Source organism: Callospermophilus lateralis, chromosome 14 (assembly GCF_048772815.1).
Source record: "Callospermophilus lateralis isolate mCalLat2 chromosome 14, mCalLat2.hap1, whole genome shotgun sequence".
NCBI classification, from domain to species: domain Eukaryota; kingdom Metazoa; phylum Chordata; class Mammalia; order Rodentia; family Sciuridae; genus Callospermophilus; species Callospermophilus lateralis.
The window spans coordinates 20,836,259-20,860,138 of NC_135318.1; the positions used below are offsets into that span (position 1 = coordinate 20,836,259).

Below are 23,880 nucleotides of genomic sequence, written 5' to 3' on the forward strand. Positions count from 1 at the left end.
AAACCAGAATAATCTGGGGAAAAGTAACTCGTGCCCATAGAAATAGTGGCATGGTTCGGGCCAAATTCCGAAGCAACTGAAATGGTGTGTGATGCCGTACCCCTCAAGAATGTAAACTAATGAAAAATAAATAAGGATGGATTTGTGCTCTTGTATTAAAAAAAAAAAAAAAAAAAAGAAGAAGAAGAAAAAAAAAAAGAAGAAGAAAAAAGAAAAAAAACAGTTAAAAAACAATCAGCTAAACAATGTACGGTTTCCAGGTGGGGGCGTGGCTTCAGGCAGATCCTGGAAGTCCTCTTCCGCAACCGGCCCATGCCCCGGAAGCAGTTGTTGGTTGGGCGCTTTGCGCCTCACGGAGACCCCAGGGGTGCGGTCGCCATGTTCCTGTCGGTGGTCTCCTGTAAGTGCGCCTGGAGGTGGCGGCGGGGGCCTACGGCGAGGGCGAGGGGGCCGTGAAAGGGCCCCGGGAGGATGAGGGACGGGGAAAACGAACCGGCCGGGATGTTGCTGGTTCGCGGCGGCCTCACTGCGCGGCCGAGTGAACTGCTGGGGTCTGCGGGACTAGTCTGGATTTAGCGTTTGCGGGACTTTAGAGTCTGGTCAGGAAGCGTGGGGCGTTCCCTCAGGTCTCTGTAGGGATGTGTCAGAAGAATCACAGGACGTCCTGGTTGGGAAGGACCTCAGAATTTCTAGTTCACATATTTCGTGCCCTAAAGGTGAGGAAATCAATCCCGAGAGGGGCAGTAGATGGCCCGAAACAACACAGCTGGGCAGTGGAAGCAGGCTTCCGAGTCAGTGCTCCCCTGCACCTGGCCGGCTTCTTGTTTAGACTTAGTTTACCAACCCACCTAAAACGACGGTTGTTGCAGTTGCACAGGTTGACTTGTCAAACAAGACGCTTGTTCCATGCAAATAATTTAAACTTTAAAAGAGGAGGAAACAGTGAAGTAGATGCGACCTCAGATTTAAAACGTTTCCAGTCCATCTGAAATGATGGTACAAAGCATTATATTCAGAATAGCGTTGATCTGATTGGCTCTTTTACTCTTTCAATAAAATGCTGTCGGGTTCTCAATATCTAGGGTGAAAATGATGATATACTTCATGAATTAAATGTTTTTGGTTGTTACTGACGTTTGTATTTACTTTGCATAAGATAATAAATTTGTGTTTTTATTTTCTCTTCCAACCTTTTCTCTGCACATACACAAAAAGTTGCCAAGAGCAAGTCAAAGTAAGTAAAATTTTTTAAAATTGAGCTTTGCTTGTTTATGTTAGGTTTTTTTTTTTCAGTTCAGTTGCTGCTAATGTATCCATATATTAAACATTTAATCTTAATTTTTCTAAAAGTTGTTTTAAGGGTTATTTGTAGGATTTTTGTTCTTATGAGCTCTTTTAAAAAGTGCAGATGTTTCTGTATTTATGATGTTGTTACCTCTGGACAAACTTGTTGTAAGTGGAAAATATTATAGCCAAAAATGGATTTAATACACCTCACCTACAGAACACTTGTGCTGCCTGTGTGCTGTATCTTGCTGTATCTTATTACTATCTTAATATATCTGTATCTGCTGTATCTTATTACTATCTTAAGAAATGATCAAGATTTGAAGTTTGGCTTCTACTGAATGCTCTTCTTTCATATCATGGTATAGTTGAAAAATAATAAGTTGAGAATCATCTTTATTTCCCTCCTGTCCAATGAAGCAGCTTCTGTGAGCATTCCTTTTTGCTTAAAGAAGCTTTCATGTCTTTTCTAGGCCTAGGGTTTATGAGCTTATTTTCTTGTTTCTAAACAAACCATTGGTGTGCTGTTTGGACTATCACCATGTTTTCTGTGTCCTCAAACTGAGACCAGGGGCCATTTGTCTGAATCTAGCAGAATAAGTTGTAATCTGGTTAAATCACAGGGCCTGTTTTATGAGTTTTGTAATCTTTAGCATTCATGATATAAGCACTTTAAAAATAGTAAAGATTCCATGATACCACAGAGACTAGAAATAACAGACTGGTATTTTAAGATAAATTTTGTAAACAATAACTGAAGGTTTTCTTTTAAAAATAAAAATTCTAAAGGTTGTTTTAAAACAGTCTTTTAAGACAGTAAGATGTTAGCTGAGCATGGTAGTGCATGCCTGAAATCTCAGCAATTTAGGAGGCTGAGGCAGTTAGGATTGAAAGTTCACAGCCAGGCTTTGCAATTTAGTAAGGTCCTAAGCAACTTAGCAAGAACCTGCCTCAAATAGATAAATAAAAGTAGCTGGGGATGTCTCTCAGTGGTTAAGTGCACCTGGGTTCAATCTCTGATTTAAAACACAAAGCAACCCTTAAAATTAGTTTTTTTAAAAAATTAAAGTTAATGAAAAACATGTATCTAAGTGTTTTTCCCCCCAGTACTTTTTATTAAAAAAATTTTTTTTTTTTTGTAGATGTAGTGGACAGAATGACTTTATTTTATTTGTTTTATTTTTATGTGGTGCTGAGGATTGAACTCAGTGCCTCATGCATGCTAGGCAAGCGCTCTACTGTTGAGCTACAGCCCTAGCCCCCTTTTGTTGATTCACAAAGTTTTTCCTACAGTGCTTTTTATTGATTCACAAATTTTTCCTACAATTCTTTTATGTCAGAATTTCCCACTGCTACGTTCTGTAAGAGTCCCATGCCTTTGGTTTTTGTTGAGGTATTCCCTGCCTCTTGCGTTCTTTATATCTTGTTGTGACATTTGTCATATATGTATTGCCTTTAGACCCTATACACCAACTCAATTTTCATAGCATACCTTTATTTCCTGGAGGACACAGACAGATACAGCTTTATATTTTCCATAGTGCTTTTCTCAGAGTAAGCACTTGATTGAGATTTATTGTCCATCTTAACTATAATCAACAAATGTATGCCTCTTTGGAAGCACCTTGTTGAACACTGAAAGCAATGTAGTGATGTGGAACGTAGTCTAAAGTGTTTCAAATTTATTTTGAAATTATATGAGAAATGACATGATCTACATAGGGAGACAAGACACATGAAAAAGTATAGGAGAGTTAAAAGGTCTTTATTGCATGGACTTCATCCTTTGGATGACTGTAACTTAAAGTATGAAGGGACAAAAGGTTTGCTATGTAGGTGATATAAAACTTTCTGTTTTTTAATTTTGTTCCTTATTGTGCTCTTATCACTCATACTCTAGAAGAGAGGGCTCTTATGAAACAACCATTTTTACAATTGCCTCACTTGGTAGCTGTGATCATCAGTACTTTTCTATTAATACCCCCTCCTCATGTGTTCCTCATGAGAGGTGGATGTCTGAGGCTAGTTCCCCAATGTGGCTTGATTGTTCTTACTATTTTCATAGGTCGTTACCAAATCACTGTGTGTTAGATCAAACCCCGCCAATTCAAACCATTGAAACTGCCCTATGGGAAACATAGGCTGTGTTAGAACCAAACTTTCTCAGGGTCAACTAATGTCCACAACTAATACAACTTCTCAAAATGTGCCGTCCACTTATGACTGAGTTTAGTCCATTTCCTCAGCTTGTAACAGCTTACTTTTTAATCTTAGAACCCTTCTGGTGAAAATGGTGAGCCAAGCTGGGACAGGTTTCTCCTTCAACGCCAAGAGAAGCCGACTCCGGGAGAAACTGACTCTTTTGCATTACGATCCACTTGGTAAGATTCAGAGAATTACTGCACCGTAGGTTCAGATGCTTTTAAAGTCTGTTGCCTTGGAATATACCAGGACACAAAGCCAGATTAAGACCTTGTGCTCTGGGCACTAGATTCAAGTTTAAATAGAATATGTCAGGGAAAATCTCCAGGAGGAGATAATTAACTAAAGACATGAAGGTAAGAAACCAACCATGTAAAGAGAATAGGCAGTATCCTGCTAGAAACAGAGAGTGTCTTGAGAAGGGGAAGGTGTGGTCTGACAGTGGCAAGTTATAGGGTCTAGATGTAAGTTAAGGAAATGTAGTGTCTTTTTTTTTTTTTTTTTTTTTTTTTGGTTTTGAGAATAGGAAATGCTATTTTCCATTTTGTGCCCTCCATTAAAAGACCATCATGCAATTTTAAATGGTGTGTATTTGTCTAAAACAGACTAAGTGTTCCCAAAGCCACATAATCTGCTCAAACCTGATTGCTGTTGGTGGAAGCCCATCCTGTTTCTGCATTTGATGTGAAGGTTTATGCCAAAACAAACCCAAACCTGGCAAGCAAAATTTTTTTTGTTTGTTTGTTTTGGTATTGGATATTGAACCCATGGGCACTCAATTGCTGAGCCACATCGCTAGCCCTTTTTTTAATTTTTAATTTTATTTAGAGACAGGATTCTCATAGATTGCTTAGGGCCTTGGTAAGTTCCTGAGGCTGACCTTGATCTTGTGATCCTGCCTCAACCTCCCAAATTGCTGGGGTTACAGGTGTGTGCCACTACATCTAACCATAATTGCTTCTTAATAATATTGACAAAGACTATGTTAATATCAGGAAGTGCTTTTAAAAAGTTCTGAGAAGTCCATTTGTCAGCTTAAAATTGCTTGAGTTCCATTTGTTAGTAGAAATACAATTTCCTGCTCATATTGCTGATCGTTCATTAACATAATAAAAAGGGAATTCTAGTTTTATACCTGAGAATTCGGAGTCTGAATATCAGGATGATTCCTCATGTGGTAGGAAAATTAGTAGAAGAATAGTTTGATAGCTAGATTAGTGTTGTGTTTTTCTGCCTGATTTCTTTGTATTAGCTGGTGAAAACTCAAAAGTGGTGAACTTTATACTGAAGTAATTTTATTGTACCATGTTAACTCCTTTAGAGTTTATTTTTTAGGAACTTGCACACTACTAATAAATATTGATTGAAAAACCTTTTGCAATAATAGGTATGAAAAGGTATTGGAGTTTTCATCCTTAGTGTGGAGTAGGTATCGGTAACTTATTTGTCACATTGATTTTAAGTACTATGCAGCACTAAAAAATGACAAAATCATGGAATTTGCAGGGAAATGGATGGCATTAGAGCAGATTATGCTAAGTGAAGCTAGCCAATCCTTAAAAAACAAATGCCAAATGTCTTCTTTGATTTAAGGAGAGCAACTAAGAACTGAACAGAGGGAAAGAGCATGAGGAAAATATTAACATTAAACTGAGACGAGTGATGGGAGGGAAAGGGAGAGAGAAGGGAAATTGCATGGAAACGGAAGGAAACCCTCATTGTTATACGAAATCACATATAAGAGGTTGTGAGGGGAAAGGGGGGGAAGGGAGAGAACGGAACAACAACAGATGAGGTAGAGAGGGAAGATGAGAGGGGAGGGGAGGGGGGATATTAGAGGATAGGAAAGGCAGCAGAATACAACAGTCACTAATATGGTATCATGTAAACATTGTGAATGTGTAACTGATGTGATTCTGCAATCTGTATTTGGGGTAAAAATGGAAATGCATAACTCACTTGAATCAAATGTATGAAAGATGAAAAAAATAAAAATAAAAAAAAATTTGTCAAAAAAAAAAAAATTTTGGGAAAAGAGGGCTGGGATGTAGCTCAGTGGCAAAGCATCTCCCTTGCATTCGCAAAGTCCTGGGTTCGACCCCCAGTTCCAAAAAAGACAAAAAACAAAAGAACCCCACCAAAAAAAAAAAAAAAAAAGATTATAGCCATAACTACTTTTGATCATAAGTTCAAAACATGGGAGAAAAGACTCGTAAATAAATTTTAGATACAATTAGGACTTTCTAATAAGGAATGGTTTGAGCCTTGATAGCACAGTTTTTGTCTTTTCTGAAGAAAAGGATGTTTTGGGATAGTAGACTACCTGCCTTTCTGTCCACTTATTGGATCCTTTGCAGACTTTTGTGATGAAGATGTTTGCCTTGGAGCCTGTCCCATTGCCCAGGGTACCTAATAGCTTGGCAATTTTCCTAGCATATTTTACTGACATGAGTTAAGTTAGTTTGAGGATAATGTTTTGTTAGTTTTATGAAGGAATTCAGGTAAGGAAATAAATATTCCCAGTTATTTGAGCATTTTCTTGTAAACTTTTAGGCAAGAACCAGCTGTATCTGCTCCTGTCCTTTCAGACTCAACTTTCCTAATGTAAAACTAGATGCTAATATCCAGGGAGGAAGGATTAAAGCTGAGGCCTAAGCTTATTAAACTTTGTTTATCATAAAGAGAATGAAAACTTGTCAGTTTTAATTCCTTGGATGACTAAATAAGACGATATAGACTTTAATTGAAACAGAATAGATTTAGGTTAGCTGTAGGGAAAGAACTTGACAGATTCATTCTTCTATGAATTAAACAGCAAATATTTTGACAGAAAATTTATGTTTACGGTGTGGATAGCATTGTGTCACTTCAGCTCAGTTAACACATATTGAGTCTTTCTGTGTATCTGGAAACAACTCTATAATTGAGTTGGAGTTCTCTCTCAGGGAAAGAAATAGGATAGAGTATTTTGGGAAATTTGTCCAGGGACTCAGAGCTACAAATGATAGAGTCAAAGTTTGAATCCAATGATTCTAACCCCCAATTCCCTGTTCTTTCTGTTATAGGGAGCCAGTTTGATCTTTCTAAACTTTTAATTTTTTAAAAAATCAGAACTTTCCCCTGTGTTCAGCCTAGTATCTAAGATCATGAAGCCTCACTGTGATTCCTGCCACCTATCACTTTTCCTGCTTTAGTCATCCAAATGCTGCTCCAAATGCTGCTCCTTTAAGTGCTAAGTTTTACTCTGTTGGGCCTTCTGTCACTATTACTTTCACCTTAATCTTTAGGTTCTTAAAGGGTTTATTGGAAATTCATATGGGTACCTCATGAGTACTAAATCAGGGACTCTTTTGTGTGTGTGTGTATGTTGGGAATTGAACCCAGGGGCTCTTAACCACTGAGCCACGTCCCCAGCCCTTTTTATTTTATATTTTGAGACAGGGTCTCACCAAGTTGCTTAGGGCCTCTCTAAATTGCTGAGGCTAGCTTCAAACTTATAATCCTCCTGCTTCAGCCTCCTGAGCCACTGGAATTACAGGCGGGCACCACTGTGCCTGGCTTTTTATTTATATATTTTTCCTAAGACAGGGATTCACTATATTGCCCAGGCTGTCTTTGAAAGTGCAATCCTCTGGCCTTAACTTCCTGGAGGGTTGGGATTATAGACAAGTGCATCTCATACTTTTGTAAACTTTGCATTGTCTAGCACAGTTCCTTGGAATAAAATGTTTGTTCTTTTGAATTAAAGGAATTACTACAGTGAATGAAAGAATTTTCCTGAATAAAATCTTGTTGTATTAATCTTATTTGTTCCTTGTCTTGGTCATTTAAATAATCTCCTGATTGCTTCTCAGTGAGATAAGTCCCCTGCCTTCCTTTGTTTTCTTTTTTGGTGGTGCTAGGGATCGAATCCAGGACTTTGCAGATGCTAAAGTACTCTTATCACTGAGCTACAATGCCAACCCTCCTTTTAGCTCAACTTTTGCCTCCATGAAGAAAAACACACAGAAAATATTTCTAAACAGCATTATTTTGGAAAGTGTGTTGTGTCTTTACTAACATCTTGTAGTGCTTTGTAGGTCCTCCTTAGAGGAGTGGAGTCTTAGGAGGAGCAGTTCTACTTATATTTTAGATGATATGAAGTATGCAAAAAATATCCCATATATACAATGTCTGTATTATGTAGTATTCTTACTCATTTCTTAGGTGAAGTTCTGTTGACTGGTTAATGGTTTTTAAATTCAACTGCCTTTTAGAATTGTCTAAGGAGTTTTTAAAAATGATGTTTTCTAGTCCAATTCTAGCTCTACTGAACCAGAATTAGTGTAGGGGTGGAGGTGAGAAACAAGAATGTATTTTAAACAAGCTACTTAGCTATTTTTTTTTTTTTATAGTTATAGGTGGACAATATGTCTTTGTTTAATTTTTTATGTAGTGCTAAGGATTGAACTCAGTGCCTCATATATGCTAATAATAAGCAAGTGCTCTGCCACTGAGCTACAGCCCCAGCCCTATTTGGCTAATTCTTAATCACACTTTGGGAATCTCATATACAGAGATTCTGTCCATTGTGATAAAGAAGAAGAAAATACAAAGCTAAAATTATTTTGTATGGTAGAGACTATTGGGGAGTTACTAGGTCACATTCCTTGAGTTCCTGAATCTTCCTTGGGTGCATTGCCTTTTTTGGCAAAGAGGAATCAAGTGGGGTGAGTGTAGGGGGAAGTGGTTAGAAGTTAATGGTGGGTTCTAGGGCATTAGGGGACTCTGGAACCCTTATTTTCCTAGCATGTAGCGTGTGCACACATGCAGGGTTTCTGTTCTCGCAACTAAAAGGCTCAGGGGTCACTCCAGTTAAACTGGGCTAATTGACCTGCACAAAATAACCATACAAGAGACACAAATACCTTTTTCTTTGGGGTCGCTGTGACGGCTTCTCTGACTTTAAGGGTCTGCAGAAAGAGAGAGAGCACGCGCTGACCCCTTTTATTGAGGAGAAGCTATTCAAATGAGGCAAGGGGTCAGGTTTCAGGGGGCTGAGTCTATTTTCATTATGTCCACTGTCAGCAGGTTGACTGACACCTGGGTAGGCCATACCCAAGGGCACAGTAAGAGAAGGGGACACACACAAGGCACTTCCATGGAAGATTCTATCCTAAACAGGCCAAGGGGTAATATTACAAAGGAACAGGTGAGCGTAGCTTCACCCATGGGGCTGTAGCAAGCATACCCATGCACGATGACATGGACCCTTGTACCCAAGAAGGGTGGGGAAAGCTCTGCCACATTTCTGCGACTGAGCACCTCAGCACCCAGCCGGGGAGTGTAACTCAGTCAAGTGTAAGGTTGGTCTCCCACGTGTGTGTGTGTGTGTGTCACTGGGTATGAAATCTAGGGCCTTGTGTCTGTTATGCAAGTGCTCTACAACTGAGCTACATCTTCAGGTAGCTACCTGTCTTTTATCCAAGAAGATAGGGATCCCCCACCCCAGGGAATTATATTCTTGTCATATTTACAATGTTGAGAGTTTGGTTATAATACTTCATTACTAAAGTAAGATGTTCCTATTTGGGTTTATTAGAACAGCTCTGGAAAGTAGAAGTACTGTGGTATTTACTCTTTCCGTTAGGCTGTCTTTTCTTCCTTGTCCTGCTCAGTTCTTGCTGCTCTGGTTCTGAGTCCAGCTCCCAGCCTGCTCTTGCTTACTTGCTCCTGGAGTGGACCTCAGCTGGTGAAGACATTGAGTGTTTCCATGTTTGTCACTTTTTTAATGTGAATATTTCACACTGATTAAAGTATGACCTTGTCGAATACTAAGGATGCTATTGATTTGCTGGCGAGTAGTCTTTCCCTCCAGTCATTTCTTGACTCTGAATTGAGGAACTGAGTTTACAGATCACCTTCAAACTCATGACAGAGGAATAGAAAAATGTGAGAGAGAAGAGGTCTTAATGGCCTAATAATATATTTTTATTAAAAATGTTGATGACACTTTGTAGTTTTCTTCTACAACCCTTTTTTCTCCCCCCACAGTGAAAAAAAAAGTCCTCTTCACGGAACAGAAAAAAATACGCTCTCTCTGAACAATGGATTGAAAATGAACTTGATTTATAAATGAGAAGACTGAGGGTGGGGATACTGATTCAGAAATCCCACAGCTTGTAATAAAAGAAGAGGAAATGGCGTGGCATCACTGCCTCCTGTGATTTCAAGACCATTGTGAAGGGAAACAATGCAGTGAAAGAAAGTTCTTCATATTAGGACAGACATCGTTGCTTCACATTTATTTATCTTTCTGGATATTTTTATAGCCCTTAATAAAAAATATTAAAATAGCCTGTGCCATTGTCTCTTAGTGATGTTTTCCCCTCCCATTTGAAAATTTAAAAAGCAACCACATTCCTAAGAAAAAACCATTGTTTCATATAATAGAAGATATTTTTCCATGGTGAGACTTATGCAAGAACTCTAGATTGCTTCTTGTATTTTATAGAATGGACAGAGCAGCACTCCAGGTGATCTTGAAGACCCCCCCCTCCCCGTATAATAATGGAATTGGGTGACAAGGAGGAGCAGGAAGGACAATGAAGGAAACTAAGAGAACTTCTGTTTGTGATTTGTGCTTATATAATTAGGAAAAATGCCATGGGTCCGTATTCTTAAGTCCAGATCACCAAAGCAGTACCTAGGATTTTTAGACGGTTTCAGACTCCTTTATCCCCTAGATCTCTTTTCTTGCTTTTTTTTTTTTTTTTTTTTTTTTTTTTTTTTTTTGGTGATACTGGGGATTGAACCCAGGGCACAGTGTGTACTAGGCAATTGCTCTACCTCTTGAGCTATGTTCCCAAACTCTAACCTCCCCCTTTGGTTTTGGACTGGGGATTGTATTCGCGGACACTTTACAACTAAGCTAAATTCCCGGTCCTATTTATTTTGAACAAGGTCTTGCTAAATTGCTAAGAGTGGCCATGAACTTGTGATCCTCCTGTCTCAGCCTCTTGAGTCACTGGGAAAATAGCTACGCACCACCATACCTGGCCATTCCAGATCTTAAAATTTTATTTTGGGACAGGGTCTCACCAGGTTGCCCTGACTGGCCTCAAACTTGGTAATCCTCTTGGCCCAGATCCATATATTTTCTTGCATAGGCTACTGTTACCCTCATATTTTCAAAACACTCCAGTTTTCTCCTTTATTTCTCAAAATTCTGGCTGAAAGGATTATTATTTTTTTTGTCCCCTCCTTCTCTTTGAACTTTGCTGGTTCATATCCTGTCCTATCTTGAGCACTTAAACACTTGTATGGGAGAAAGATGAGAAAGATGCCTGCCCTGGCCACAGCATTGAGAAGCAGTGCTGTTCCAAAGTAGCAGGTGTTCCCTCCCTATGGCCCAATCTGTCTCTAGAGGAAAAGCAGGCACAGCTCTCTGGAAATGGAATTGGATGTGAACAGTTGTTGAGTCTTAAGGGCTTGTGGCATTATAGTCAATCAGCTATTTTATGGCATCTTTTGTTAAAGCTGTGGTTCAAAGCAGTAACAGGTGAGATCTCAGTTATATTTAGATTGAAACTGTACACAATAGAGTCTTGGGTTACAAGAGAAATCTTACATGATCCTAACTAAGCCATGTGAAGGATTTGTGTCATGCATGAATTGCTTTAAAAAATAAAAAGCCTTAACATTTGACCTAACAAATGTGTATTCAGCCCTTAAGCTGAACAAGGCCCACAGGGTGTTTACATTAAAAAAAAAAATAAGTTGCTGATATATAAACAATATCAATAAATATGGAAACTTTTGGTTTATGTAGAAAACCGGAAGTTTGATAATACTAAAGAATGAGTATCGGCCACCTCTTTTAAGTACTTGGGAGATTGAATCCTTATTCCTTTTCTCCTTATTGAACATTCTGTTCTCTGGCTCTAGAGGCTGGTATCTACCACCCCTGCTGTATGGTGCCACATAAAATTATCAATCTACAGGCAATAGAATATGCTGGTCCTGAGTAGTGATAAGTTTTACACAGATCCTGATTGTGGAATCTAATTATAGTTGGTTCTTGTGAATGTATGAAAAGCAAAGGATCATCCTTATAAATAAGTAAATGAAAACTTGAATGTGATTCCTAAATGAACATAATATTTACAAAGAAGAGAGAGGACATTTTCTAGTGTTAGCTAGGAATGGTCACTCAGGTACATTTTATTTCCAGGTATCTTTACTTGATGGATAACAGTAATCAGAACAGAGTAGGAGGAAGATCTTTTTTGTATGGATAAGATGATTGTGTTCCTGCAACTTGGACACTGACTGCTGCGATGAAATTGGATCTCCTGAGCATTTCTTCCAAGGATAAATTTGGGTAATAAGCCATGTAGAAGGCCAGAGCTCCCACAAAGCTGTCACCAGCACCCTGTAATGAAAAACACAGTTGTGAAGATAAGCATGTGGTCAACCTGTTGCCCACACTGTATAGTTTAAAAACGTAATTTTAGAATAGTTTTAGATTTATAGAAAAGGGACAAGGACAGTGGCGTTTCCATATATGGCGTTTCCATATACTGTTAATATCTTAATGTGGTACATTTATCACAATGTTGAAATGGTACTGATATATTAACTGAACTCTATTAGGATTGTGTTTTTGCTTCACATCCTTATTCTGTTGTAGGATCCCATTTAGTTGTCATGTTAGACTCCTATGGGCTGACAGTTTCTTAGGTGGTTTTGATGACTTGGATAGTTTTGAGGACTGATTAGGTTTTATAGAATCTGTCTCATTGGGATTTGTGTATTTTTTCCTCATGGTCAGGCTGTGGCTATAGTTTTGGAAAGAAGACCACAAGAGTAAAGTGTCATTCTCATCGTATCAAGGGTAGATACTGTCAATATGGCTTACCACTGATGATGCTAACTTTCATCACTGGGCCAAGGTTTTGCCACTGTAGTCACTTTGCTCTCTCTCATACTTTTTTTTTTCTTTCCCTTTCTTCCTTCCCTTCTTTCTTCCTTTGTTTCTTTTTGTCTGAACTGAGAATCAAATCCAGCTTTGGCTAAGTTGCTGAGGCTGCCTCGAACTTACAATTCTTCTGCCTCAGCCTCTCCAGTTTCTGGGATTACAGTCATGTGCCACCACACCGGGCTTAAAACAATTTAGATGTTACATGATATTACTTGAAAAATTATTCTGGTATTCAACAGATTCAGGGGGCACTTTCCATTTTTCCCATTTGCTAGTTCTTTAGACCCAAGAGTTTTCATGACAAATCTTGAGGCTGTTCTTCAGCCTTTACAAAGAGCCTTGATTGGCATGAGATTGTTTTAGTTGCAGCTGAAGTATTCAATGAGCTATGTGCCCAGCACAGTGATGGGTACTAGAAAAGAAGCAAAATCCACTGTGGATCAAACACTAAACAGTGGCAGAGCTTATAAATGCAGTTGGATTTAAAGAAAGGATTTGAATAAAGCCTCCCTGAAGGGAGTCCTTATAGAATGAACCAGATTTCTAGAGAGAAGGCAGGCCTCGAAGAACAAAGACCCCAGAGGCGGAAGGAACAGAGTGAGCTCAGGGAGTGGCTTTAAGGAGAACCACATTTCCCTTTGTTTACATAAAGCAGTCAATATTACACTTGCCAAGGAGTCATAGAAAAGCTTATGTAAGTGTTTCCCGCGTGCCTCAGTTCTGAACAGTGTTCACCACTCTTGTCTGAAGGATGCAATGAAAAAAGATATGATTCCTAACTGACCTCCATTTCAGCATAGCAGTAGACATGAGAAAGGTTTGAAACCAGAGGAACTCTGAGCTGCATGGAGGATATATTATGAAATACCATTAGAAAGTCTTTGACCTACAAGAGATGGACAACACTACAAGATATGAAAAGGAGTGGCAAACTCTTAAGATTCTAAGACTTTATTTCTCTTCCTTAAATTATACACAACTAAATTCCAGGTAGTCAAAAGGTTAGATATAAAAAATAAAACAGTAAAAATAATAAGATGAAAGTTTAGGTGAGTATTTGTATAACTCTAGGAAGCAAGGCCACAAGTAAACTAGTAAACCCCCAAATTCATAACAAAAAAGGGAAGTATTTTAAATTTTTAAATTAAAAAAAATTTTTTTTTTTTAAAGAGAGAATTTTTTTAATGTTTATTTTTTAGTTTTCGGCAGACACAACATCTTTGTATGTGGTGCTGAGGATCGAACCCGGGCCGCACGCATGACAGGCGAGCGCGCTACCGCTTCAGCCACATCCCCAGCCCTAAATTAAAAATTATATATCTTAAGACACTAAATAAAGTCAGACGTACAAAAGCACAAATTTGATGAAAATTCTTCCAATACACATGATATCTCTAATGGTCAAAGAACACCTTTCAACTGCCTGCAAAAAGATACAGACATGCAGATTCAGAAAAGGAAATGTAAACAGTAAACAATAAACACATGAAAATGTGCTCAATGATTAGGAAATGTGTACACCCTTTAACTTGGCAATCCTGCTTTGGGGACTCTCCAGCAGAAGTAGAAACTCCTGTATTTTGTGCATAATTAGGGGTATATGTACAAATATGCTTATTGCTACACTGTTTTCCAAGGAAATCACTGGAAATAGTCAATGAAACAGAAGAATGGATGAATAGTAGATTTTTAATTTGGAAAGGTATGCAATTATTAATAAGAAAATGTCAGCAATTTGGAGAAATGTCCTTTAGTTAAGCCAAAAAAGATATTTGAACATAAAAGATATTTTCCCATGGAGAGAAAAAAAAGAAGGAAAAAAGTTAAAAAAAAAAAAAAAGTCATATGAGTATGTATGTATTTAAGAATACAGAGAATGAGGATAAATATGTATCAAATTATTGTATTTTTTCTTATTTGCAAGGTATGGGGGCAGTATTTTTCCCCTTTATATTGTCTGTTATAAGCTTGTATATTTTTCAAAAAATTTTAATAAAAATGTTTAATGACTAGGTAAGCCATGCCTCTGTGCCTCCCTCACCTTGACCTTTCAGCCTGATCAGAGAAGAGCACAGGGCTGAGGGGAAACATTCTAGCATCATGGACAGGAATTAGTTTTAAATATTTAAAACTAATTGTTAGATAATGGGATATTTATTTGGCTACAGAAAGTTTAAAAATGTGTAATACCACATGTTCTCACTCATTTGTGGATATGAGTAAGACAATCTTGTAGAAGAAAGGAATGGAATAGTGGTCACTAGGGACTGGAAGGGCAGTTGGGAGGAGAGATGGATAGAAGTTCAGTAGGGGTTCAAACAACAGAATGGAGGAATTACTTCAGGTTCTTCTTTGGCATAGTAGGGTAACGAATCATTAAAACAATATATATTTCAAAATGACTAGAAGAGTATCACATTCCCAGCCATAACAATGATGCATAGTGGAAGACAAGACAAGCTTATTACCCTGATTTGACTGTTACACATTAGGTACATGTATTGAATCACTATAAAATATCCCATAAAGATGTGAAAATGTCATGTCTCAATAAATCAGATATTGTTTTCTTTTTTTGGAGTGTACCAGGGATTGAACTCAGAGGCACTCAACCACTAAGCTACATTTCCAGTCCTATTTTGTATTTTATTTAGAGACAGGTTCTCATTGAGTTGCTTAGTGCCTCACTTTTGCTGAGGCTGGCTTTGAACTTGTGATCCTACTGCCTCAGCCTTCTGAGCAGCAGGGATTACAGGTGTACGCCACTGCGCCTGGCTCAGAATAATTTTTTTAAAAGTTAAAAAAAAAATCACATCAGTATCTGAAAACATTCTGTATAAAACATTCAATTGCTTTTCACTATTGCTAAGGCCAAGGAAGCATAGTGTTTAGTGGAGGTGTGTGTGCTACAAGCATCTTTAGACAACAAGGATTTTTACAACTTGATTTCCCTTCATTCTCAGTGCTATACAGTGCTGATAGAAATTGCAAAGATAAATTCTTCCTCTCTTAAAAATGAGGGGTTTTCCCACAAAGAAACTCTAGACTAGATGTTTTTACTGGAGAGTTCTTGCAAACATTTAAGCACAAAATAATATAAATTCTATGCAAACTTTCAGAAAATAGAAGAGTCAAGGGAATATTTCCCAAGTCATTTTATGAAGCCAGCATTATTACTGTACTACCAAAATCAGACAATGGCATTGCAAGAAAAAAAGAAAAAACAAACAAACAAAAAACCAGATCAATATCCCTAATGATCAGAGATGCAGAATCTTAATTTTTTTAACAAAATGAAAAAAAAAGTATGTGTGTATATAGATAGATATAGACATATATGTACTTACATGTCTATATATAACTATATGTAACACATTATTACCAAGTAAAATTTATCCAAGGAATGCAAAATTGATTTTTAAAAAGTCAATATAATTCAATATATTAAAAAATTAAGAGTAGAAAAGGCATGTGACAAAATTCTACATTCATTCATGAAGATAATTCAGGAAATTTAGAATAGAAGGTATAACTTGATATTCTTTTTTTTATTTTTTTTTATTGGTTGTTCAAAACATTACAAAGCTCATGATATTTCATCTTTCATACATTTGACTCAATTGGGTTATGAACTCCCATTTTTACCCCAAATACATATTGCAGAATCACATCGGGTACACACTCACCTTTTTACATAATGGCATATTAGTGACTGTTGTATTCTGCTACCTTTCCTATCCCCTACTATCCCCCCTCCCCTCCCCTCCCATCTTCCCTCTCTACCTCTTGTGCTGTTGTTCAGTTCTCTCCCTTGTTTCCCCCACTTTCCCCTCACAACCTCTTCTATGTATTTTGTGTAACATTGAGGGTCTCTTACCATTTCCATATGTTTTCCCTTCTCTTTCCCTTTCTCTCCCCCCAATCGTCTTTGTTTAATGTTAATCTTTTCCTCATGCTCTTCCTGTTCTGTTCTTAGTTGCTCTCTTTATATCAAAGAAGACATTTGGCATTTGTTTTTTAAGAATTGGCTAGCTTCACTTAGCATAATCTGCTCCAATGCCATCCATTTCCCTGCAAATTCTATGATTTTATCATTTTTTAGTGCTGTGTAGTACTCCATTGTGTATAGATGCCACATTTTTTTTTTATCCATTCATCTATTGAAGGGCATCTAGGCTGGTTCCACAGTCTAGCTATTGTGAATTGTGCCGCTATGATCATTGATGTGGCAGTATCCCTATAGTATAGCTCTTTTAAGATCCTCAGGGAATAGTCCGAGGAGGGCGATAGCTGGGTCAAATGGTGGATCCATTCCCAGCTGTCCCAGATATCTCCATACTGCTTTCCATATTGGCCTTACCAATTTACAGTCCCACCAGCAGTGTACAAGTGTACCCTTTTCCCCACATCCTCGCCAACACTTATTGTTTGACTTCATAATGGCTGCCACTCTTACTGGAGTGAGATGGTATCTTAGGGTGGTTTTAATTTGCATTTCTCTGACTGCTAGAGATGGTGAGCATTTTTTCATGTACTTGTTGATTGACTGTATGTCCTCCTCTGTGAATTGCCTGTTCAGGTCCTTGGCCCATTTGTTGATTGGGTTATTTGTTATCTTATTGTTTATAACTTGATATTCTTGACAGCACTTATGAAAACATACAGTAGATCATATTTCACGAGAAAGACTTGAGTTTTTTTCTCCTTCATATTGGAAAAATTCCAAGATGTCTGTTCTCACTACTTCTACTAATGTTGTACTGTATTCCCTAGGCAGTGCAAAAAGACAAGGAAAAAGGGTGTACAGACTGGAAAGAAAGAAGCAAAACTTTTTTTTTCTTTTTTTTTTTAAGATGGCATAGTGACCTATGTAGAAATCCAAGAAATCTAGTTAAAAAGGTACTAGAAATAGTTTAATGAGGTAACAAGGTGAATATAAAAAGTCAATTCTGTTTCTGTATAGTGCACAATAGATCAAAATTCTCAAAACTACCATTTACAATAGCATAAAATATGAAGCATTTAGGACTTAATATAAATGAATATGTGCAAGATCTGTATACTTTTGCTAAAGAAGAGAAATTAGAGAAAATTTAAATGAATGGTGAGAGATTCAAGGATTGGAAAATCATGGATTTAATAGATCAGAAAGCCTTGGGGTGGAGCCCAGAAGCCTGTGTTAACTAACAAGCCATCCACGCAATTCTGACCTCTCTGCTCAAGTTTGAGAAACTCCGGTTTAGAAGACATGGATTGTTATTAAGATGTCAGTTCTGCTCAAATTGATCTATAAGTTCAACACAGTTCCAAAATAATTCCAACTGACAATTGTTAGAAGTTGAAAAACTGATTTGAAAATTTATATGGAAATGCAAAGGACCTAGAAGAGTCAATGTTGAAAAAGAACAAAGTTGGAGAATGTAACATTGATTTCAAAACTTAACAGAACCTACAGTAATCAGATAGTGATATATTAATGTAAGGACAGACATGTTGATCACTTTGACCAGAGTCAAATATATCCACAGATTATTTGATCAGTTAATTTTCAACAAAGGTTTCAAGGTAATTGAATAGAGGAAAGAACAGTCTTTTCAACAAATGGTGCTGGAATAAATACATACCTACTCAAAATGAATCTACAGACCTAATGAGTAAACAACAAAACTTCTAGAAAAAACAGGACACAATCTTTGTGACTTTGTGTTAGGCAGATTTCTTAGAAAACCAAAATACAAAAAAATTAAAAAATGATAACTAAAAGATAAAAAAGTTTGAGAACCTGTTTCATATGAAAGGAGACTAAAACAACAAAGACAATTAAATGTAACATATAATCTTTGATGGGATCTTGGAAAAAAATTCTAAAGAATACAATTGGGACATTATGGGATTATGCATATAAGGTCATTTCAGTGTTAAATTTCCTAAATTTGATAACCACATTGTAGTGCTGTTATGTTCTTGTCCTTGGGAGATATATCCTGAAGTATTAAGAGGTAAAGAGTCATGATGTCCACAATTTACTCTCAAATGGTTCATCAAAAAAAAAGTGTGTTTATATATTTTGAAAGTAATAAAATAAATGTGGCAAAATGCTAACAACTAGTGAAACTTGGTTAAGAGTATCTGGGATTGAGCAATTAGACAAAAGAAATTAAAGGCATAAAAATAGGAAAAGAAGAACTTAAATTATCGCCATTTGCGGATGACATGATAATATACTTAACAGACCCAAAAGGGTCTACAAAGAAACTGCTAGAGTTAATAAATGAATTCAGCAAAGTGGCAGGATATAAAATCAACACGCATAAATCAAAGGCATTCCTGTATATCAGCAACAAAACTTCTGAAATGGAAATGAGGAAAACCATTCCATTCACAATATCCTCAAAAAAAATAAAATACTTGGGAATCAACCTAACAAAAGAGGTGAAAGATTTATACAATGAAAACTACAGAACCCTAAAGAGAGAGATAGAAGAAGATCTTAGAAGATGGAAAAATGTACTATGTTCATGGATAGGCAGAACTAACATTATCAAAATGGCGATATTACCCAAAGTTCTCTATAGGTTTAATGCAATGCCAATCAAAATCCCAATGGCATTTCTTGTAGAAATAGATAAAGCAATCATGAAATTCATATGGAATAACAAAAGACCCAGAATAGCAAAAACAATTCTAAGCAGGAAGTGTGAATCTGGTGGTATAGCGATACCAGAGTTCAAACTGTACTACAAAGCAATAGTAACAAAAACAGCATGGTACTGGTACCAAAACAGGCGGGTGGACCAATGGTATAGAATAGAGGACACAGAAACCAATCCACAAAATTACAACTTTCTTATATTTGATAAAGGGGCTAAAAACATGCAATGGAGGAAGGATAGCATCTTCAACAAATGGTGCTGGGAAAATTGGAAATCCATATGCAACAAAATGAAACTGAATCCCTTTCTCTCGCCATGCACAAAAGTTAACTCAAAATGGATCAAGGAGCTGGATATCAAATCAGAGACCCTGCAAATGATAGAAGAAAAAGTTGGCTCCGATCTACATATTGTGGGGTCAGGCTCCAAATTCCTTAATAGGACGCCTATAGCCCAAGAGTTAATAACAAGAATAAACAAATGGGACCTACTTAAACTAAAAAGTTTTTTCTCAGCAAGAGAAACAATAAGAGAAGTAAATAGGGAGCCTACATCCTGGGAACAAATCTTTACTCCGCACACTTCAGATAGAGCCCTAATCTCCAGAATGTACAAAGAACTCAAAAAATTAAACAGTAAGACAACAACCCAATCAACAAATGGGCCAAGGACCTGAACAGACACTTCTCAGAAGAGGACATACAATCAATTAATAAGTACATGAAAAAATGCTCACCATCTCTAGCAGTCAGAGAAATGCAAATCAAAATCACTCTAAGATACCATCTCACTCCAGTAAGATTGGCAGCCATTAGGAAGTCAAACAACAACAAGTGCTGGCGAGGATGTGGGGAAAAGGGTACACTTGTACATTGCTGGTGGGACTGCAAATTGGTGTGGCCAATATGGAAAGCAGTATGGAGATTCCTGGGAAAGCTGGGAATGGAACCACCATTTGACCCAGCTATCGCCCTCCTCGGACTATTCCCTGAGGACCTTAAAGGAGCATACTATAGGGATACTGCCACATCAATGATCATAGCAGCACAATTCATAATAGCTAGACTGTGGAACCAAGCTAGATGCCCTTCAATAGATGAATGGATAAAAAAAAATGTGGCATCTATACACAATGGAGTATTATGCAGCACTAAAAAATGACAAATTCATGGAATTTGCAGGGAAATGGATGGCACTAGAGCAGATTATGCTAAGTGAAGCTAGCCAATCCTTAAAAAACAAATGCCAAATGTCTTCTTTGATTTAAGGAGAGCAACTAAGAACTGAACAGGGGGAAAGAGCATGAGGAAAAGATTAACATTAAACTGAGACGAGTGATGGGAGGGAAAGGGAGAGAGAAGGGAAATTGCATGGAAACGGAAGGAAACCCTCAGCGTTGTACGAAATCACATATAAAAGGTTGTGAGGGGAAAGTGGGGGAAGGGAGAGAACGGAACAACAACAGATGAGGTAGAGAGGGAAGATGGGAGGGGAGGGGAGGGGGGATAGACAGCAGAATACAACAGTCAATAATATGGCATTATGTAAACATTGTGAATGTGTAACTGATGTGATTCTGCAATTTGTATTTGGGGTAAAAATGGAAATGCATAACTCACTTGAATCAAATGTATGAAAGATGAAAAAAATAAAAAAATAATAAAAAAAAAGAGTATCTGGGATTACTGCAACTTTTCAAGTTTTATCTTTTAAAATGAAAAACTATTAAAGAATAAAGAACTAAAAGAATCACCATCAGTCATTCTTTGTGAATTTGCAAATGGGCTAATTTTTGTCTCTGAATGATTTCTCTCTTTTTAAAGATCATGTGCATATCTGCTACAAGTCAGTGTGAAATGAACTGAGAAACCTCCTGCTCATTTGGGACTAGCCCATCTCACAGAGGAGTCTCCTCTGCAACTCAGGACCAGGCAGTGGCACCCACCTGCAAGTTGAGGGGACTGAGAAGAACACTTTCTGCTGTGACAGTGGATGCAGAAAAATGAGATTAGAGCTATCAGTGGCAAGTACAGCTGTGATGGTAGGAACATGCCAGGACTACAGCTAGTTTCTTTTGTTTTTTACCAAAAAAATGGAGGTGAGGCAACCCCCATGTATTAAACTCTTAGGAGAGGTCAGACATCTTTTCTCTATCTTTCCTTGATGAATCCTTAGAGTTACAATGCCTTATCAATACTGCACATTCAGTTAATGCTTGCTGAGGAATTACTCCTAGTTGCCTGGTCTTGACCTCACCAGAACTGAAATGCAGGGGGTTCCATGTTTTTTCACAAAGAGGCAGCAGTTGGACCATGAAATCTCCAAACACAAAGATGTAGAGTGGCACCTGGATGATGGGGCCATCAGGTCAAAAACATGAAGGCCCATCTGAAAAGCCCCATTATATCTAATAACGGAAAAGCTCCTTGAAACTGAATCATGAAAGGAATCCAAAAGTCCTTCTACTCCTTGCAGAGGAGTGGAAGGTAGGTAACTTTTACTCTTTGTAGTAGGAAGCAACCTGGGTGGTGTGTGTGTGCGTGTAACTTCATTTCTTCTTTATGACAGTCCCACTTCCCCTAAAATGACACTAAATTATTTGTTCAGGATCATATCAGCTAGTTAATGGCAGAGCTGCAACCTGCATCCAGACCCAGCTGACTCCATGCTCTGTTAATATTATACCACCTGTAAATGTTTGTTGGAGGCAGGCAGCAGGGAGGAAGGACTAAGGGAAGGAATCACCAATCTCTTTTTAAGTATCTTGCGTCTCTTGGTATTTCTCAGGATCCTGAATACCTTGTTCTGTGTGTTTTTTGTACAGGTCTGTGACATGAGACAGTTTGAAAACTCTCTGTCCCCTGTGTCTCTCCCACTGCCTTTCCCAGTGCTTTGAGTTGACCTGACATAGTGGTTCTAGTTCCTCCATGTGTTCTTCCCAGGTCTCTTCCAAGGTGGCCCAGCTTGAACCACATGTTACTTTTCTGTTAGTGAAAATGGAGGTTAGGTTGTCATGGCCCACAGTTCCTTGATAGTCCCATTGTTGAATCTATTTATACCACAAGGCTTTCGAGTGCTGTTGATTCACATCTTCAGTATAACTATTTTTATACATTGGTATGATTTTTTAAAATGGAAAGTGCTTTAAAAGTGGAAGCTGTATTGTATCACTGTGATTTTCTTGTAAGTAAAGTACTTTCCAATCAATCATTCTTGGAATAATGGAACAGTTCTCATTGATACAACATGATGGTTTTAACCTTTCACTGAAAATTATTTTTGTGCCAAAAGGGGTAATGGCATAATCCATTTTCTTTCAAACAATTAACCATGTGGCTACTATTCATCACCTTCTCAGAATGATTTCCTCTTAAGGAAGAGCTGCTCTCACAGAATGGATGTGGCATTCTGAAATCCTTGCTTTCCTGAGGCCTTCATACTCCTGGGTTCTGAGAAGTTCTGATCTGTGGTACCCATGCAGGCAGCTGGAAAGGACAGCAAAACATGCCCCATGGCATGCCAAGCCATCTAGTGGGGTGAGTGGAGAGGCGGGTTGAGGCAGTCACCAGCAATGGTGGGGCAGGGATGACACTCAGGAGCAGCTGGAGAGATGACTCCAAGGGCAGAAGCTAAGAGATGGGAGCTCCTAAGGATAACACCCCAAAGCCAGGGTGTGGGGTTAGGTGGGTGTCCTCTGCTGCTAGCCCCCAAGATAGTGTTACCATGGAGATAGGACATTGTCCTGTCCTTTCTTCTTCCCCCTATTAGACTATCAATGCCCACCTCCCTATTCCCCTTCACTGCCCCTTGCCTTTCTGGGGCCCTTGTCTATGACCATGGTCTGAGCTCTCGCTAAACGGACCATCCCTTCTTATCACTCAGGGCTTGGCTCTCAAGTGAAAGAGAGAAGCACACTGGTGCTCTGTGGAGCTGGGCAGTAAATGCTTGAAAATAGTGGAATGTGCTACCTAGCATGGCATGCCCACATGTTAGTCCAACTCCCAGTGGTCTGCGGTGGCTCTTTTTTCTGAGGTCCTGCTCAGTCAGGCTCTCTTCTGGGTGCTTCCCATGTTATTACCTTTATTTTTGTGAGAGGAAGAATTGTGTGAGAGGAAGAATTGTGGTGGATGGTTCTGCCAAGTGGCACTATAGGAGGGTACCAGCTGAGGGGGTGAGCGTGTGCCTGTGGGACATGCTTGGCTCCCCAAGCTGTGAGCCTACACAGGGGTGTGTTCTGATGGGTACAAAGTGCTATGGAGGCCAGTAGCACCCTTGTGGGGTCTTTATATTAAAGGCAAGAAATGAAATCCAAGGTTAAACAAACTGTCCAGTGTAAAAGAAAAGGTAGTAAATGGCAGTCAAGATTTGTACCAATGTCATCTGTGAAAGTCCAGCAACAGAGCAGGTGGGAAAGCTATTTGAGGATAAGAGATTGGGATTTTGGGCTACTGATCAATTTTTCTCTCTTCCTCACTTCCTCTCTTTCCTCACTTCCATGCCTAAAGCCTTTTCAATGTTTCTCATCTTTCTTAGGATAAAATTTTAGTTCCTTAACATGGCACACATAGCTCCCTGAACCACTTTTCCAGTTCCACTTCTTACTTCCTATTCACTTGTGGGTCTTTGTTCATGGAGATGGCTCCACACACTCTTCCCTGGATTAACTCCTATACTTGATTTCTAAGACTCAGGTATTAGCTTAATCATTATATATTTATTACTTGGCACTGTGTTCACTGTGTTTTCTTTAGTGATGAAGAATGACAGGCACAGGAG

At 38.3% G+C, this 23,880-nt stretch overlaps 2 protein-coding genes across 3 annotated transcripts in view; one reads left to right on the forward strand and one right to left on the reverse strand.

Annotated features, from left to right (window-relative positions):
• The first annotated feature begins 313 nt into the window (after positions 1–313).
• On the forward strand, positions 314–9,700 carry Mrpl33 (mitochondrial ribosomal protein L33). The gene is made up of 4 exons (XM_076833433.2): positions 314–400; positions 1,216–1,234; positions 3,562–3,668; positions 9,523–9,700. Exons 1-4 carry the CDS (start codon positions 379–381, stop codon positions 9,570–9,572), a joined length of 198 nt encoding a protein of 65 aa, XP_076689548.1. The 5' UTR covers positions 314–378; the 3' UTR covers positions 9,573–9,700.
• A 1,935-nt stretch (positions 9,701–11,635) lies between these two features.
• The window catches only part of Rbks (ribokinase), a 91,761-nt gene continuing 79,516 nt past the window's right edge, over positions 11,636–23,880 (reverse strand). Inside the window, exon 8 of one of the 2 annotated variants that reach the window (XM_076833344.2) lies at positions 11,636–11,902. In XM_076833344.2, the coding sequence (XP_076689459.1) occupies positions 11,729–11,902 (174 nt within the window). In that variant the 3' untranslated portion in view covers positions 11,636–11,728. The remainder of the gene's footprint in view (positions 11,903–23,880) is intronic. The other variant, XM_076833342.2, reaches the window with a different exon arrangement.